Source organism: Oncorhynchus gorbuscha, unplaced genomic scaffold (assembly GCF_021184085.1).
Source record: "Oncorhynchus gorbuscha isolate QuinsamMale2020 ecotype Even-year unplaced genomic scaffold, OgorEven_v1.0 Un_scaffold_1418, whole genome shotgun sequence".
Taxonomy (NCBI): Eukaryota; Metazoa; Chordata; class Actinopteri; order Salmoniformes; family Salmonidae; genus Oncorhynchus; species Oncorhynchus gorbuscha.
In genome coordinates, this window is record NW_025746203.1 from 50,001 (window position 1) to 67,500 (window position 17,500).

The 17,500-nt window shown below is 44.4% G+C and overlaps 1 protein-coding gene across 1 annotated transcript in view; it reads left to right on the plus strand.

Moving 5' to 3' along the window:
- The window catches only part of LOC124022778 (OTU domain-containing protein 7A-like), a 90,280-nt gene that overhangs the window by 30,997 nt on the left and 41,783 nt on the right, over positions 1-17,500 (plus strand). Inside the window, exons 5-9 of the mRNA XM_046337464.1 lie at positions 773-874; positions 2,133-2,260; positions 10,024-10,136; positions 11,875-12,002; positions 14,922-15,071. Of these exons, the coding sequence (XP_046193420.1) occupies positions 773-874; positions 2,133-2,260; positions 10,024-10,136; positions 11,875-12,002; positions 14,922-15,071 (621 nt within the window). The remainder of the gene's footprint in view (positions 1-772; positions 875-2,132; positions 2,261-10,023; positions 10,137-11,874; positions 12,003-14,921; positions 15,072-17,500) is intronic.

The window sequence follows — 17,500 nt, forward strand, 5'->3', positions numbered from 1 at the left end:
ACATAGTGTACTACTGTCGACCAGGGTCCGTATGGCTCAGGCCTACAGTAGTACACTATGTAGGGAATAGAGAGACATTTGGGACTCAGATCTCAGAGAACACGTTGTTTTGTTTCTCCACAGAGGAGTTGCTTTAAAAGAGGGCTCTTGTTACTTGTCCGTTCCCTCGTCAGGATAGAGCTTTTGTTGTTGTTGTTGTTGTTGTTGTTGTGTCACACGTACACACTAAACATCTGTCTGTTTGGTTACAGTTTACTGGTAGTCTGTAGATTAGACAACATCTGTCTGTTTGGTTACAGTTTACTGGTAGTCTGTAGATTAGACAACATCTGTCTGTTTGGTTACAGTTTACTGGTAGTCTGTAGATTAGACAACATCTGTCTGTTTGGTTACAGTTTACTGGTAGTCTGTAGATTAGACAACATCATCTGTTTGGTTTCAGATTACTGATAGTCTGTAGATTAGACAACATCATCTGTTTGGTTTCAGATTACTGCTCATTTGTAGATAAAAGAACAACATCTATCTGTTTGGTTACAGATTACTGCTCGTCTGTAGATTAAACAACAACAACATCTGTTTGGTTACAGATTACTGACAGTCTCTCCTCTCCTTCCCTTCTCCTCTCCTCTCCTTATTCTCTCCTCTCCTCTCCTCTCCTCTCCTCTCCTCTCCTCTCCTCTCCTCTCCTCTCCTCTCTCCTCTCCTCTCCTCTCCTCTCCTCTCCTCTCCTCTCCTCTCCTCTCCTCTCCTCTCCTCTCCTGTTGTGTAGGTCGTCTGAACTGGTGGGCCACTATGTGTACCAGTTGTAAGCGTCTTCTTCCTCTGGCCACCACGGGGGACGGCAACTGTCTGCTACATGCTGCTTCTTTAGGTGAGCCTGGCCTGGCTGTGGGAGGGTTAGGAGGGGAGGAGGAGAGGAGGCAGGGGGTTAGGAGGGGAGGAGGGGGTTAGGAGGGGAGGAGGGAGGGGAGGGTGAGGAGGGGAGGAGGGAGGGGGATTAGGAGGGGAGGAGGGAGGGTTAGGAGGGGAGGAGGGAGGGTTAGGACGGGAGGAGGGAGGGAGGGTTGGGAGGGAGGGGAGGAGGGAGGGGGATTAGGAGGAGAGGAGGGAGGGTTAGGAGGGGAGGAGGGTTAGGAGGGAGGGGGTGTTAGAAGGAGAGGGGGTTAGGAGGGAGGGAGAGTTAGGAGGGGAGGAGGGAGGGTTAGGAGGGGAGGAGGGAGGGGGGTTAGGAGGGAGGGTTAGGAGGGGAGGAGGGAGGGTTAAGAGGGAGGGGGTGTTAGGAGGAGAAGAGGGAGGGGGTTAGGAGGGGAGGAGGGAGGAGGGGTTAGGAGGGGAGGAGGGAGGGTTAAGAGGGAGGGGGTGTTAGGAGGAGAGGAGGGAGGGGGTGTTAGGAGGGAGGAGGGGTTAGGAGGGAGGGTTAGGAGGGGAGGAGGGAGGGTTAAGAGGGAGGAGGTGTTAGGAGGAGAGGAGGAGGGAGGGTTAGGAGGGAGTGGGGCAAAGAGAGTGTGAGAAGAGAGAAGAGAGAAGAGATCTCTGTTTGTCTGGAATCAAAGAGCTCATAAACCCAGCAACATGCAACAGCTCAGCATTGATGATGGGAAAAAGAGTGTGTTATCTGTGATGTTTATAATGAGGGAACTCGGGGAGACATGACAATGTGCTTACAGGGCGTAGAGAAAAGAAAACCCCCCTCAGCAGATCTGGAATCTCCCTAGTACAGGGAATATTGATTCAGCTAACATTCATCATGTTGACAATGAACCGACCCAGGGCTTGCTGCTAGGGTATTGCTGTCTCTCTCTCTCTCTCTCTCTCTCTCTCTCTCTCTCTCTCTCTCTCTCTCTCTCTCTCTCTCTCTCTCTCTCTCTCTCTGTCTCTCGTCTCTCTCTCTCTCTCTGTCTATCTCTCTCTTTCTGTCTCTCTCTCGGTCTCTCTCTCTCTCTCTCTCTCTCTCTCTCTCTCTCTCTCTCTCTCTCTCTCTCTCTCTCTCTCTCTCTCTCTCTCTCTCTCTCTCTCTCTCTCTCTCTCTCTCTCTCTCTCTCTCTCTCTCTCTCTCTCTCTCTCTCTCTCTCTCTCTGTGTGTGTGTGGGTGTTCATCGGTGTGTGTGTGCATACTCCTGTGTCTCTAGGGATGTGGGGCTTCCACGACAGAGACCTGGTGCTGAGGAAGTCTCTGTATGGCATGATGAAGAGTGGAGCGGAGAGAGAGGCTCTGAAGAGGAGGTGGAGGTGGCAGCAGACACAACAGAACAAAGAGGTCAGTACACACTACACACTACACTACACACTACACCCTACACCCTACACCCTACACACTACACACTACACCCTACACACTACACACTACACACTACACACTACACACTACACACTACACACTACACACTACACCCTACACACTACACCCTACACACTACACCCTACACACTACACACTACACACTACACACACACACACACACACTACACACTACACACACACTACACACTACACACACACACACACACACACACACACACACACACACACACACACACACACACACACACACACACACACACACACACACACACACACACACACACACACACACAACACCTGCTATTCCACATGAGGGCTATGTTCTCTTGTTCTCGCTATGTTAAGTTGGTCCCTGAGCTCCAGGCTCCAGGGCCTGGTTATGTGTTGTTTCCTGTGTGGTGTTTTGAGGTAGTTACAGTTGAAGTCAGAAATTTACATACGCCTTAGCCAAATACATTTACCCTCAGTGAATTATAAGTGAAATAATCTTTCTGTAAACAATTGTTGGAAAAATGACTTGTGTCATGTACAAAGTAGATGTCCGAACCGACTCGCCAAAACTATAGTTTGTTAACAAGATATTTGTGGAGTGGTTGAAAAACGAGTTTTAATGACTCCGACCTCAGTGTATGTAAACTAGTTTTAATGACTCCAACCTCAGTGTATGTAAACTAGTTTTAATGACTCCAACCTCAGTGTATGTAAACTAGTTTTAATGACTCCAACCTAAGTGTATGTAAACTAGTTTTAATGACTCCAACCTAAGTGTATGTAAACTAGTTTTAATGACTCCAACCTAAGTGTATGTAAACTAGTTTTAATGACTCCAACCTAAGTGTATGTAAACTAGTTTTAATGACTCCAACCTAGTTTACAACTCCAGTCCTCTCGTACCCCCAACAGCCCAACTCCAGTCCTCCTGTACCCCCAACTCCAGTCCTCCAGTACCCCCAACAGCCCAACTCCAGTCCTCCAGTACCACCAACAGCCCAACTCCAGTCCTCCAGTACCCCCAACAGCCCAACTCCAGTCCTCCACTACCCCCAACAGCCCAACTCCAGTCCTCCACTACCCCCAACAGCCCAACTCCAGTCCTCCCGTACCCCCAACAGCCCAACTCCAGTCCTCTCGTACCCCCAACAGCCCAACTCCAGTCCTCCTGTACCCCCAACTCCAGTCCTCCAGTACCCCCAACAGCCCAACTCCAGTCCTCCCGTACCCCCAACAGCCCAACTCCAGTCCTCCAGTACCCCTAACAGCCCAACTTCAGTCCTCCAGTACCCCCAACAGCCCAACTCCAGTCCTGCTGTACCCCCAACAGCCCAACTCCAGTCCTCCCAGCAACCCAACTCTAGTCCTCCTGTACCCCCAAAAGCCCAACTCCAGTCCTCCTGTACCCCCAACAGCCCAACTCCAGTCCCTCCAACAACCCAACTCCAGTCCTCCTGTACCCCCAACAGCCCAACTCCAGTCCTCCTGTACCCCCAACAGCCCAACTCCATTCCTCCAGTACCCCCAACAGCCCAACTCCAGTCCTCCAGTACCCCCAACAGCCCAACTCCAGTCCTCCAGTACCCCCAACAGCCCAACTCCTGTCCTCCAGTACCTCCCAACAGCCCAACTCCAATCCTCCTGTACCCCCAACAGCCCAACTCCAGTCCTCCAGTACCCCCAACAGCCCAACTCCAGTCCTCCTGTACCGCCAACTGACCTGATACCTGCAGAGAACCATTCACACTGACCTGATACCTACAGAGAACCATTCACACTGACCTGATACCTACAGAGAACCATTCACACTGACCTGATACCTACAGAGAACCATTCACACTGACCTGATACCTGTAGAGAACCATTCACCTGATACCTGAACCTGATACCTGTAGAGAACCATTCACACTGACCTGATACCTACAGAGAACCATTCACACTGACCTGATACCTGCAGAGAACCATTCACACTGACCTGATACCTACAGAGAACCATTCACACTGACCTGATACCTGTAGAGAACCATTCACACTGACCTGATACCTACAGAGAACCATTCACACTGACCTGATACCTGTAGAGAACCATTCACACTGACCTGATACCTGTAGAGAACCATTCACACTGACCTGATACCTGTAGAGAACCATTCACACTGACCTGATACCTGTAGAGAACCATTCACACTGACCTGATACCTGTAGAGAACCATTCACACTGACCTGATACCTGTAGAGAACCATTCACACTGACCTGATACCTGTAGAGAACCATTCACACTGACCTGATACCTACAGAGAACCATTCACACTGACCTGATACCTGTAGAGAACCATTCACTCAGACCTGATACCTGTATTTTGGGTACAGGCTCTGTGGAAATGCAGGAGTGATAACCCCAGCGTCTTTCAGACACGCCAACAGCTGCTCTAAAGGAGCTGGCATGGTGTGTTAGTGTGATCTTTGTCTGGGTATGAAAGGGGTATTTCTGGTTCCCCCCAAGGCAAAAGCAGCCTCAGCTGTTCCTGTGCAATACACACACACATTGCACAACATAGTCAAAATGAATACATCTAGACAGCAAACAAATAGTCCCACCTGACACGTACAGTCATCTGATATCATCCCCCCTTCCCCTCAATAACCTCCCCAACATGATGATACATTCATCTGATATCATCCCCCCTTCCCCTCAATAACCTCCCCAACATGGTGATACATTCATCTGATATCATCCCCCCTCAATAACCTCCCCAACATGGTGATACATTCATCTGATATCATCCCCCCCCCTCAATAACCTCCCCAACATGGTGATACATTCATCTGATATCATCCCCCCCCCTCAATAACCTCCCCAACATGATGATACATTCATCTGATATCATCCCCCTCAATAACCTCCCCAACATGGTGATACATTCATCTGATATCATCCCCCTCCCCCTCAATAACCTCCCCAACATGATGATACATTCATCTGATATCATCCCCCTCAATAACCTCCCCAACATGATGATACATTCATCTGATATCATCCCCCTCCCCTCAATAACCTCCCCAACATGATGATACATTCATCTGATATCATCCCCCCCCCTCAATAACCTCCCCAACATGGTGATACATTCATCTGATATCATCCCCCTCCCCCTCAATAACCTCCCCAACATGGTGATACATTCATCTGATATCCTCCCCCTCAATAACCTCCCCAACATGGTGATACATTCATCTGATATCATCCCCCTCAATAACCTCCCCAACATGGTGATACATTCATCTGATATCATCCCCCCTCCCCCTCAATAACCTCCCCAACATGGTGATACATTCATCTGATATCATCCCCCCTCCCCTCAATAACCTCCCCAACATGATGATACATTCATCTGATATCATCCCCCTCCCCTCAATAACCTCCCCAACATGATGATACATTCATCTGATATCATCCCCCCTCCCCTCAATAACCTCCCCAACATGATGATACATTCATCTGATATCATCCCCCTCCCCCTCAATAACCTCCCCAACATGATGATACATTCATCTGATATCATCCCCCCTCCCCCTCAATAACCTCCCCAACATGATGATACATTCATCTGATATCATCCCCCTCCCCCTCAATAACCTCCCCAACATGATGATACATTCATCTGATATCATCCCCCCCCCCTCAATAACCTCCCCAACATGGTGATACATTCATCTGATATCATCCCCCCTCCCCCTCAATAACCTCCCCAACATGATGATACATTCATCTGATATCATCCCCCTCAATAACCTCCCCAACATGGTGATACATTCATCTGATATCATCCCCCTCCCCCTCAATAACCTCCCCAACATGGTGATACATTCATCTGATATCATCCCCCTCCCCCTCAATAACCTCCCCAACATGGTGATACATTCATCTGATATCATCCCCCTCAATAACCTCCCCAACATGGTGATACATTCATCTGATATCATCCCCCTCAATAACCTCCCCAACATGGTGATACATTCATCTGATATCATCCCCCCTCCCCCTCAATAACCTCCCCAACATGGTGATACATTCATCTGATATCATCCCCCTCAATAACCTCCCCAACATGGTGATACATTCATCTGATATCATCCCCCTCCCCCTCAATAACCTCCCCAACATGGTGATACATTCATCTGATCATCCCCCTCAATAACCTCCCCAACATGGTGATACATTCATCTGATATCATCCCCCTCCCCCTCAATAACCTCCCCAACATGGTGATACATTCATCTGATATCATCCCCCTCCCCCTCAATAACCTCCCCAACATGGTGATACATTCATCTGATATCCTCCCCTCAATAACCTCCCCAACATGGTGATACATTCATCTGATATCATCCCCCTCCCCTCAATAACCTCCCCAACATGGTGATACATTCATCTGATATCATCCCCCTCAATAACCTCCCCAACATGATGATACATTCATCTGATATCCTCCCCCTCAATAACCTCCCCAACATGGTGATACATTCATCTGATATCATCCCCCTCAATAACCTCCCCAACATGGTGATACATTCATCTGATATCATCCCCCTCCCCTCAATAACCTCCCCAACATGGTGATACATTCATCTGATATCATCCCCCTCCCCCTCAATAACCTCCCCAACATGGTGATACATTCATCTGATATCATCCCCCTCCCCTCAATAACCTCCCCAACATGGTGATACATTCATCTGATATCATCCCCCTCCCCTCAATAACCTCCCCAACATGGTGATACATTCATCTGATATCATCCCCCTCCCCCTCAATAACCTCCCCAACATGGTGATACATTCATCTGATATCATCCCCCCTCCCCTCAATAACCTCCCCAACATGGTGATACATTCATCTGATATCATCCCCCCTCCCCCTCAATAACCTCCCCAACATGGTGATACATTCATCTGATATCATCCCCCCTCCCCCTCAATAACCTCCCCAACATGGACACATTATGGCAATAATCAACCCTGTGATAAAATGATTCTTCTAGTGCTGAGTAATGCTGTTGTCCTGGTGAAAACCCTATGGGTCCTGGTTAACAACCCTATGGGTCCTGGTTAACAACCCTCTGGGTCCTGGTTATAACCCTCTGGGTCCTGGTTAACAACCCTCTGGGTCCTGGTTATAACCCTATGGGTCCTGGTTATAACCCTATGGGTCCTGGTTAACAACCCTCTGGGTCCTGGTTATAACCCTATGGGTCCTGGTTAACAACCCTATGGTTCCTGGTCAAAACCCTCTGGGTCCTGGTTAACAACCCTCTGGGTCCTAGTTATAACCCTCTGGGTCCTGGTTAACAACCTTCTGGGTCCTGGTTAACAACCTTCTGGGTCTTGGTTAACAACAACCCTCTGGGTCCTGGTCAACAACCCTATGGGTCCTGGTTAACAACCCTATGGGTCCTGGTTAACAACCCTCTGGGTCCTAGTTATAACCCTCTGGGTCCTGGTTAACAACCTTCTGGGTCCTGGTTAACAACCTTCTGGGTCCTGGTTAACAACAACCCTATGGGTCCTGGTTAACAACCTTCTGGGTCCTGGTTAACAACAACCCTATGGGTCCTGGTCAACAAACTTCTGGGTCCTGGTTAACAACAACCCTCTCGGTCCTGGTCAAAACCCTATGGGTCCTGGTCAACAACCCTATGGGTCCTGGTTAACAACCCTATGGGTCCTGGTCAACAACCCTCTGGGTCCTGGTCAAAACCCTATGGGCCCTGGTCAACAACCCTATGGGTCCTGGTCAACAACCCTCTGGGTCCTGGTCAAAACCCTATGGGCCCTGGTCAACAACCCTCTGGGTCCTGGTCAAAACCCTATGGGTCCTGGTCAACAACCCTCTGGGTCCTGGTCAAACCCCTATGGGCCCTGGTCAACAACCCTATGGGTCCTGGTTATAACCCTCTGGGTCCTGGTTAACAACCCTATGGGTCCTGGTTAACAACCCTATGGTTCCTGGTCAAAACCCTCTGGGTCCTGGTTAACAACCTTCTGGGTCCTGGTTAACAACAACCCTATGGGTCCTGGTTGACAACCTTCTGGGTCCTGGTTAACAACCTTCTGGGTCCTGGTTAACAACCCTATGGGTCCTGGTTATAACCCTCTGGGTCCTGGTTAACAACCTTCTGGGTCCTGGTTAACAACCTTCTGGGTCCTGGTTAACAACAACCCTATGGGTCCTGGTTGACAACCTTCTGGGTCCTGGTTAACAACAACCCTCTGGGTCCTGGTCAAAACCCTATGGGTCCTGGTCAACAATCTTCATGGTCCTGGTTAACAACAACCCTCTGGGTCCTGGTCAAAACCCTATGGGTCCTGGTCAAAACCCTATGGGTCCTGGTCAAATCCCCTCTGGGTCCTGGTCAAAACCCTATGGGTCCTGGTCAAAACCCTATGGGTCCTGGTCAAAACCCTATGGGTCCTGGTCATCAACCCTCTGGGTCCTGGTTAACAACAACCATCTGGGTCCTGGTTAACAACCCTCTGGGTCCTGGTTAACAACCCTATGGGTCCTGGTTAACAACCCTATGGGTCCTGGTCAAAACCCTATGGGTCCTGGTTAACAACCCTATGGGTCCTGGTTAACAACCCTATAGGTCCTGGTTAACAACCCTATGGGTCCTGGTTAACAACCCTCTGGGTCCTGGTTAACAACCCTATGGGTCCTGGTTATCACCCTATGGGTGGGGTGGACAGAGAGGGGGGGGGATTTCAGTGTAAAGCAGAAACCTGTTGACTTGTGCTGCATATATTTACAGCACGTACAGTAGCCTCGCTAATTACCTGTTGACTTGTGCTGGGCTTCTGCTGCTGTTCTGCTGGGCCAACGTCTTTGTGTTGTGATTTGATTCGCCACTTGATCACACACCCCGGGTGGCTGTGAAGACGTACGTTGTCTTAGTGGTGCCATGCTCTGCTCAGTCAACACCTGCTGTTCAATGTCTGCTGACTCATTTAGACCGGAAAGGGCCGTAGGACACGCACACACACACGCACACGCACACACACACCGGCCCCAGTGCTGTAGGAGACAGGAGATGTATTAGAAAGGGCTCAGGCTCCACCCAGTGCATTTATGAAATGAGGTCCTGTACCTCCTCCAAATGAGGCCCTTATACACCCTCCAAATGAGGCCCTGTACCCCCACCAAATGAGGCCCTGTACCCCCTCCTAATGAGGCCCTGTACCCCCTCCTAATGAGGCCCTGTACCCCCTCCAAATGAGGCCCTGTACCTCCTCCAAATGAGGCCCTGTACCTCCTCCAAATGAGGCCCTGTACCCTCTCCAAATGAGGCCCTGTACCCTCTCCAAATGAGGCCCTGTACCCACACAAAATGAGGCCCTGTACCCCCTCCAAATGAGGCCCTGTACCCCCTCCAAATGAGGCCCTGTACCCCCTCCAAATGAGGCCCTGTACCCTCTCCAAATGAGGCCCTGTACCCTCTCCAAATGAGGCCCTGTACCCTCTCCAAATGAGGCCCTGTACCCTCTCCAAATTAGGTCCTGTACCCTCTCCAAATGAGGCCCTGTACCCTCTCCAAATTAGGTCCTGTACCCTCTCCAAATGAGGCCCTGTACCCCCTCCAAATGAGGCCCTATGCCATCAACAGCAAGATCAACATTTGACGTGTGTGTGTGTGTGTGTGTGTGTAACCCTCTATGTTCTCTCTCCTCAGTCAGGGCTGGTGTACACGGAGGAGGAATGGGAGAGAGAATGGAACGAGCTGCTGAAACTAGCTTCTAGTGAACCGCGTACACACAGCAGCAAGAATAACAACAATACCGGAGGGTGAGTATCACACACACACACACACACACACAATCACACACACACACACACACACACACACACACACACACACACACACACACACACACACACACACACACACACACACACACACACACACACACACACACACACACACACACACACACACACACACACACACACAACGGAGAGCAGTGAGCACCAAACTAGTTTACTGTTGGATAGCTGAGTATTGAGACTGTCATGGGTCATTGACTACTAGATCAGATATGATGGTGTCTGGTTGATGTCTCTATAAAGCCCTGACTATGGTGTCTATAGGTCAATATCAGATCAGTTAGGATGGTGTCTGGTTGATGTCTCTATAAAGCCCTGACTATGGTGTCTATAGGTCAATATCAGATCAGTTATGATGGTGTCTGGTTGATGTCTCTATAAAGCCCTGACTATGGTGTCTATAGGTCAATATCAGGTCAGTTATGATGGTGTCTATAGGTCAATATCAGATCAGTTATGATGGTGTCTGGTTGATGTCTGTATAAAGCCCTGACTATGGTGTCTATAGGTCAATATCAGATCAGTTAGGATGGTGTCTGGTTGATGTCTCTATAAAGCCCTGACTATGGTGTCTATAGGTCAATATCAGGTCAGTTATGATGGTGTCTATAGGTCAATATCAGATCAGTTATGATGGTGTCTGGTTGATGTCTGTATAAAGCCCTGACTATGGTGTCTATAGGTCAATATCAGATCAGTTATGATGGTGTCTGGTTGATGTCTGTATAAAGCCCTGACTATGGTGTCTATAGGTCAATATCAGATCAGTTATGATGGTGTCTATAAGTCAATATCAGATCAGTTATGATGGTGTCTATAGGTCAATATCAGATCAGTTATGATGGTGTCTATAGGTCAATATCAGATCAGTTATGATGGTGTCTATAGGTCAATATCAGATCAGTTATGATGGTGTCTGGTTGATGTCTCTATAAAGCCCTGACTATGGTGTCTATAGGTCAATATCAGATCAGTTATGATGGTGTCTATAGGTCAATATCAGATCAGTTATGATGGTGTCTATAGGTCAATATCAGATCAGTTATGATGGTGTCTATAGGTCAATATCAGATCAGTTATGATAGTGTCTATAGGTCAATATCAGATCAGTTATGATGGTGTCTATAGGTCAATATCAGATCAGTTATGATGGTGTCTATAGGTCAATATCAGATCAGTTATGATGGTGTCTATAGGTCAATATAAGATCAGTTATGATGGTGTCTATAGGTCAATATCAGATCAGTTATGATGGTGTCTGGTTGATGTCTCACACACACACACACACACACACACACACACACACACACACACACACACACACACACACACACACACACACACACACACACACACACACACACACACACACAGACACACACACACAGACACACACACACAGACACACACACACAGACACACACACACACACACACACACACACACACACACACACACACACACACAGACACACACACACAGACACACACACACAGACACACACACACACACACACACACACACACACACACACACACACACACACACACACACACACACACACACACACACACACACACACACACACACACACACACACACTTGACATTCAAATATCAGCCAAAATTAGAGGTATATAATTTTAAAATGTTTACCCAGTAGATCAGTAGTGTCTGACAGGGGTTGTGTCTTGACGCAGGGTGGATAACTCAGAGGACCCTGTGTATGAGAGTCTGGAGGAGTTTCATGTGTTTGTCCTGGCTCACGTGCTGCGTCGACCAATCATAGTGGTGGCTGACACCATGCTACGGGACTCAGGGGGAGAGGGTGAGTACACACGCCATGCTACGGGACTCAGGGGGAGAGGGTGAGTACACACACCATGCTACTGGACTCAGGGGGAGAGGGTGAGTACACACGCCATGCTACGGGACTCAGGGGGAGAGGGTGAGTACACACGCCATGCTACGGGACTCAGGGGGAGAGGGTGAGTACACACGCCATGCTACGGGACTCAGGGGGAGAGGGTGAGTACACACTCCATGCTACTGGACTCAGGGGGAGAGGGTGAGTACACACGCCATGCTACACGCCATGCTACTGGACTCAGGGGGAGATGGTGAGTACACACGCCATGCTACTGGACTCAGGGGAGAGGGTGAGTACACACGCCATGCTACGGGACTCAGGGGAGAGGGTGAGTACACACGCCATGCTACGGGACTCAGGGGGAGAGGGTGAGTACACACGCCATGCTACGGGACTCAGGGGGAGAGGGTGAGTACACACGCCATGCTACGGGACTCAGGGGAGAGGGTGAGTACACACACCATGCTACTGGACTCAGGGGGAGAGGGTGAGTACACACACCATGCTACATACTGCAGAGACCCATTATAGTTGTGGCTAGATGCTACATCTTGCAGAGACCCATTGTAGTTGTGGTTAGATGCTACATCTTGCAGAGACCCATTGTAGTTGTGGTTAGATGCTATGTACTGCAGAGACCCATTGTAGTTGGGGCTAGATGCTAGGTGCTCAGAGACCCATTGTAGTTGTGGTTAGATGCTATGTACTGCAGAGACCCATTGTAGTTGTGGCTAGATGCTAGGTGCTCAGAGCCTCAGGAATATGCTCGAATCCCAGAGCAGGAGAAGGTGAAAAATCTGCTGATGTGCCCTTGAGCAAGGCACTTAACCCTCATTGCCTGAGGGTCACCGTTAATAATGGCAGTCCCTGGCCGTGACCCCACTCTTCCAGGTGGTCTCAGGGGGAGTTGGAAAAAGCAACAATTAATAAATAATCATCATCAAATTTACACATGTATTAATACTCACTTGTACGATGTGTGAAATAGGACAAATATAAGCGTCCACCAAAATGATTATGAAATATTATTATTATTATTATTATTATTATTATTATTAATTATTATTATTATTATTAATTAGTATTATTATTATTATTATTATGAATTATTATTATTATTATTATTATTATGAATTATTATTATTATTATTAATTAGTATTATTATTATTAATTAGTATTATTATTATTAATTATTAGTATTATTATGAATTAGTATTATTATTATTAATTAGTATTATTATTATTAATTATTATTATTATTATGAATTATTATTATTATTATTAATTATTATTATTAATTATTATTATTATTATGAATTATTATTATTATGAATTATTATTATTATTATTATGAATTATTATTATTATTAATTATTATTATTATTATTATGAATTAGTATTATTATTATTAATTATTATTACTATCAATTAGTATTATTATGAATTATTATTATTAATTATTATTATTATTATGAATTAGTATTATTATGAATTATTATTATTATTAATTATTATTATTATTAATTAGTATTATTATTATGAATTAGTATTATTATGAATTATTATTATTATTAATTATTATTATTATTAATTAGTATTATTATTAATTAGTATTATTATTAATTATTATTATTATTCATTATTATTATTATTAATTATTATTATTAGCTCTATTATTATTATTATTATAATTATTATTATTATTATGTATTATTATTATTATTATTAATTATTATTACTATTAATTATTATTATGAATTAGTATTATTATGAATTATTATTATTATTATTATTATTATTATTATTATTATTATTATTATTATTATTATTATTATTATTATTATTATTATTATTATTATTATGAATTATTATTATTATTATTAATTATTATTATTATTATTAATTATTATTATGAATTAGTATTATTATTATTAATTATTATTATTATTATTAATTATTATTATTATTATTAATTATTATTATTATTATGAATTATTATTATGAATTAGTATTATTATTAATTATTATTATTATTATGAATTATTATTATTATTAATTATTATTATTATTATGAATTAGTATTATTATGAATTATTATTATTATTATTAATTATTATTATTATTATGTATTAGTATTATTATGAATTATTATTATTATTATTAATTATTATTATGAATTAGTATTATTAATTATTATTATTATTATGAATTATTATTATTATTATTATTATTATTTATTAGTATTATTATTATTAATTAGTATTATTATTATTATTATTATTATTATGAATTATTATTATTATTATTAATTATTATTATTATTATTAATTAGTATTATTATTATTAATTATTATTATTATTATGAATTATTATTATTATTATTAATTAGTATTATTATTATTAATTATTATTATTATTATTAATTATTATTATTAATTATTATTACTATCAATTAGTATTGTTATTATGAATTCGTATTATTATGAATTAGTATTATTATTATGAATTATTATTATTATGAATTATTATTATTATTCTGAATTATTATTATTATTATTATTATTAATTATTATTATTGTTATTCATTGTTTATTATTATTATTATTATGAATTATTATTATTATTATTATTAATTATTATTATTGTTATTATTATTAATTATTATATTCTTGTCGTAAATGGATATACGGAATGCTCAAAGGCACTAACTAACATGGCGTCCAAAAGCTGGCCCAACTCTTTAGACAGATTGCTCTGGTAAGACTCATTTGCATAAATCGAACTACTCTCATTCCTAGATGGGCCAAACGGAGAACTTTCAGACTGGGTCTTTCATCTCAACCTCTAACTGCCTGACCTCTTCTCCCCTCCCCCAGCATTTGCCCCCATCCCGTTTGGAGGGCTGTACCTGCCCCTGGAGGTGCCTCCTAACCTGTGCCACTGCTCCCCCCTGGTCCTAGCTTACGACCAGGCTCACTTCTCTGCCCTGGTGTCCATGGAGCAGAAGGACCAGCACCAAGAACAAGGTAAGACAGACGACTGGAAGTTGACTGAGGGTGTCCTAATATGTATACCGTAACCCCTAAGGGGACTGAGGATGTCCTAATATGTATACCGTAACACCTAATGTGACTGAGGATGTCCTAATATGTATATCGTAACTCCTAAGGGGACTGAGGATGTCCTAATATGTATACCATAACCCCTAAGGGGACTGAGGATGTCCTAATATGTATACCGTAACACCTAATGTGACTGAGGATGTCCTAATATGTATATCGTAACTCCTAAGGGGACTGAGGATGTCCTAATATGTATACCGTAACCCCTAAGGGGACTGAGGATGTCGTAATATGTATACCGTAACTCCTAAGGGGACTGAGGATGTCCTAATATGTATACCGTAACCCCTAATGTGACTGAGGATGTCCTAATATGTATACCGTAACCCCTAAGGGGACTGAGGATGTCCTAATATGTATACCGTAACCCCTAATGTGACTGAGGATGTCCTAAAACGTATACCATGGCTCCATAAGGTGACTAAGGATGTCCTAAATAGTGTACCGGGACTGCTTAGGTAACTGAGGATGTCCGGAAATGTATCCCGTTTACACCAAGGTGTCTGAAGATGTCTTAAAGTGGATTCCTACCAGTGGAGGCTGGTGAGAGGAGATATAGGAGGACGGACTCATTGTAATGGCTGGAATGGAATCAATAGAACACTATAAAACATGTCAAACATATGGAAACCACGTTTGACTCCGTTCCTTTTATGCCATTCCAGCCATTACAATGAGCCCGTCCTCCTATAGCTCCTCCAACCAGCCTCCACTGATTCCTACTGCTCAAACCTAATCTCCATGTTATCTAGAGGAAGCAGGTAGACAGACATACAGTCTGTTCTGTAGAGGAAGCAGGTAGACAGACATACAGTCTGTTATCTAGAGGAAGCAGGTAGACAAACATACAGTCTGTTATCTAGAGGAAGCAGGTAGACAGACATACAGTCTGTTATCTAGTGAAAGCAGGTAGACATACAGTCTGTTATCTATAGGAAGCAGGTCGACAGACATACAGTCTGTTATCTAGAGGAAGCAGGTAGACAAACATACAGTCTGTTATCTAGAGGAAGCAGGTAGACAGACATACAGTCTGTTCTGTAGAGGAAGCAGGTAGACAGACATACAGTCTGTTATCTAGAGGAAGCAGGTAGACAAACATACAGTCTGTTATCTAGAGGAAGCAGGTAGACAGACATACAGTCTGTTATCTAGTGAAAGCAGGTAGACATACAGTCTGTTATCTATAGGAAGCAGGTCGACAGACATACAGTCTGTTATGTAGAGGAAGCAGGTAGACAGACATACAGTCTGTTATCTAGAGGAAGCAGGTAGACAGACATACAGTCTGTTATGTAGAGGAAGCAGGTAGACAGACATACAGTCTGTTCTGTAGAGGAAGCAGGTAGACAGACATATAGTCTGTTATCTAGAGGAAGCAGGTACACATACAGTCTGTTATCTAGATGAAGCAGGTAGACATACAGTCTGTTATGTAGAGGAAGCAGGTCGACAGACATACAGTCTGTTATGTAGAGGAAGCAGGTAGACAGACATACAGTCTGTTATCTAGAGGAAGCAGGTAGACAGACATACAGTCTGTTATGTAGAGGAAGCAGGTAGACAGACATACAGTCTGTTCTGTAGAGGAAGCAGGTAGACAGACATATAGTCTGTTATCTAGAGGAAGCAGGTACACATACAATACAGTCTGTTATCTAGATGAAGCAGGTAGACATACAGTCTGTTATGTAGAGGAAGCAGGTAGACAGACATACAGTCTGTTATGTAGAGGAAGCAGGTAGACAGACATACAGTCTGTTATGTAGAGGAAGCAGGTAGACAGACATACAGAGAGAGCGAGACTATGGAGAGAGAGACTAGACAGAGAGAGAGAGACTAGAGAGAGAGAGAGACTAGACAGAGAGAGAGAGACTAGAGAGAGAGAGAGAGACCAGAGAGAAAGCGAGACTAGCGAGAGACAAGAGAGAGATAGAGAGAGAGGGGGAGACTAGAGAGAGAGAGACTAGAGAGCGAGAGGGAGTGAGAGAGACTAGAGAGAGAGAGGGAGACTAGAGAGAGAGAGAGGGAGACTAGAGAGAGAGAGAGGGAGACTAGAGAGAGAGAGAGGGAGACTAGAGAGAGAGAGAGGGAGACTAGAGAGAGAGAGAGGGAGACTAGAGAGAGAGAGGGAGACTAGAGAGAGAGGGAGACTAGAGAGAGAGAGAGGGAGACTAGAGAGAGAGAGGGAGACTAGAGAGAGAGAGACTAGAGAGAGAGACTAGAGAGTGAGAGGGAGTGAGAGAGACTAGAGAGAGAGAGACTAGAGAGAGAGAGAGGGAGACTAGAGAGAGAGAGAGGGAGACTAGAGAGAGAGAGAGGGAGACTAGAGA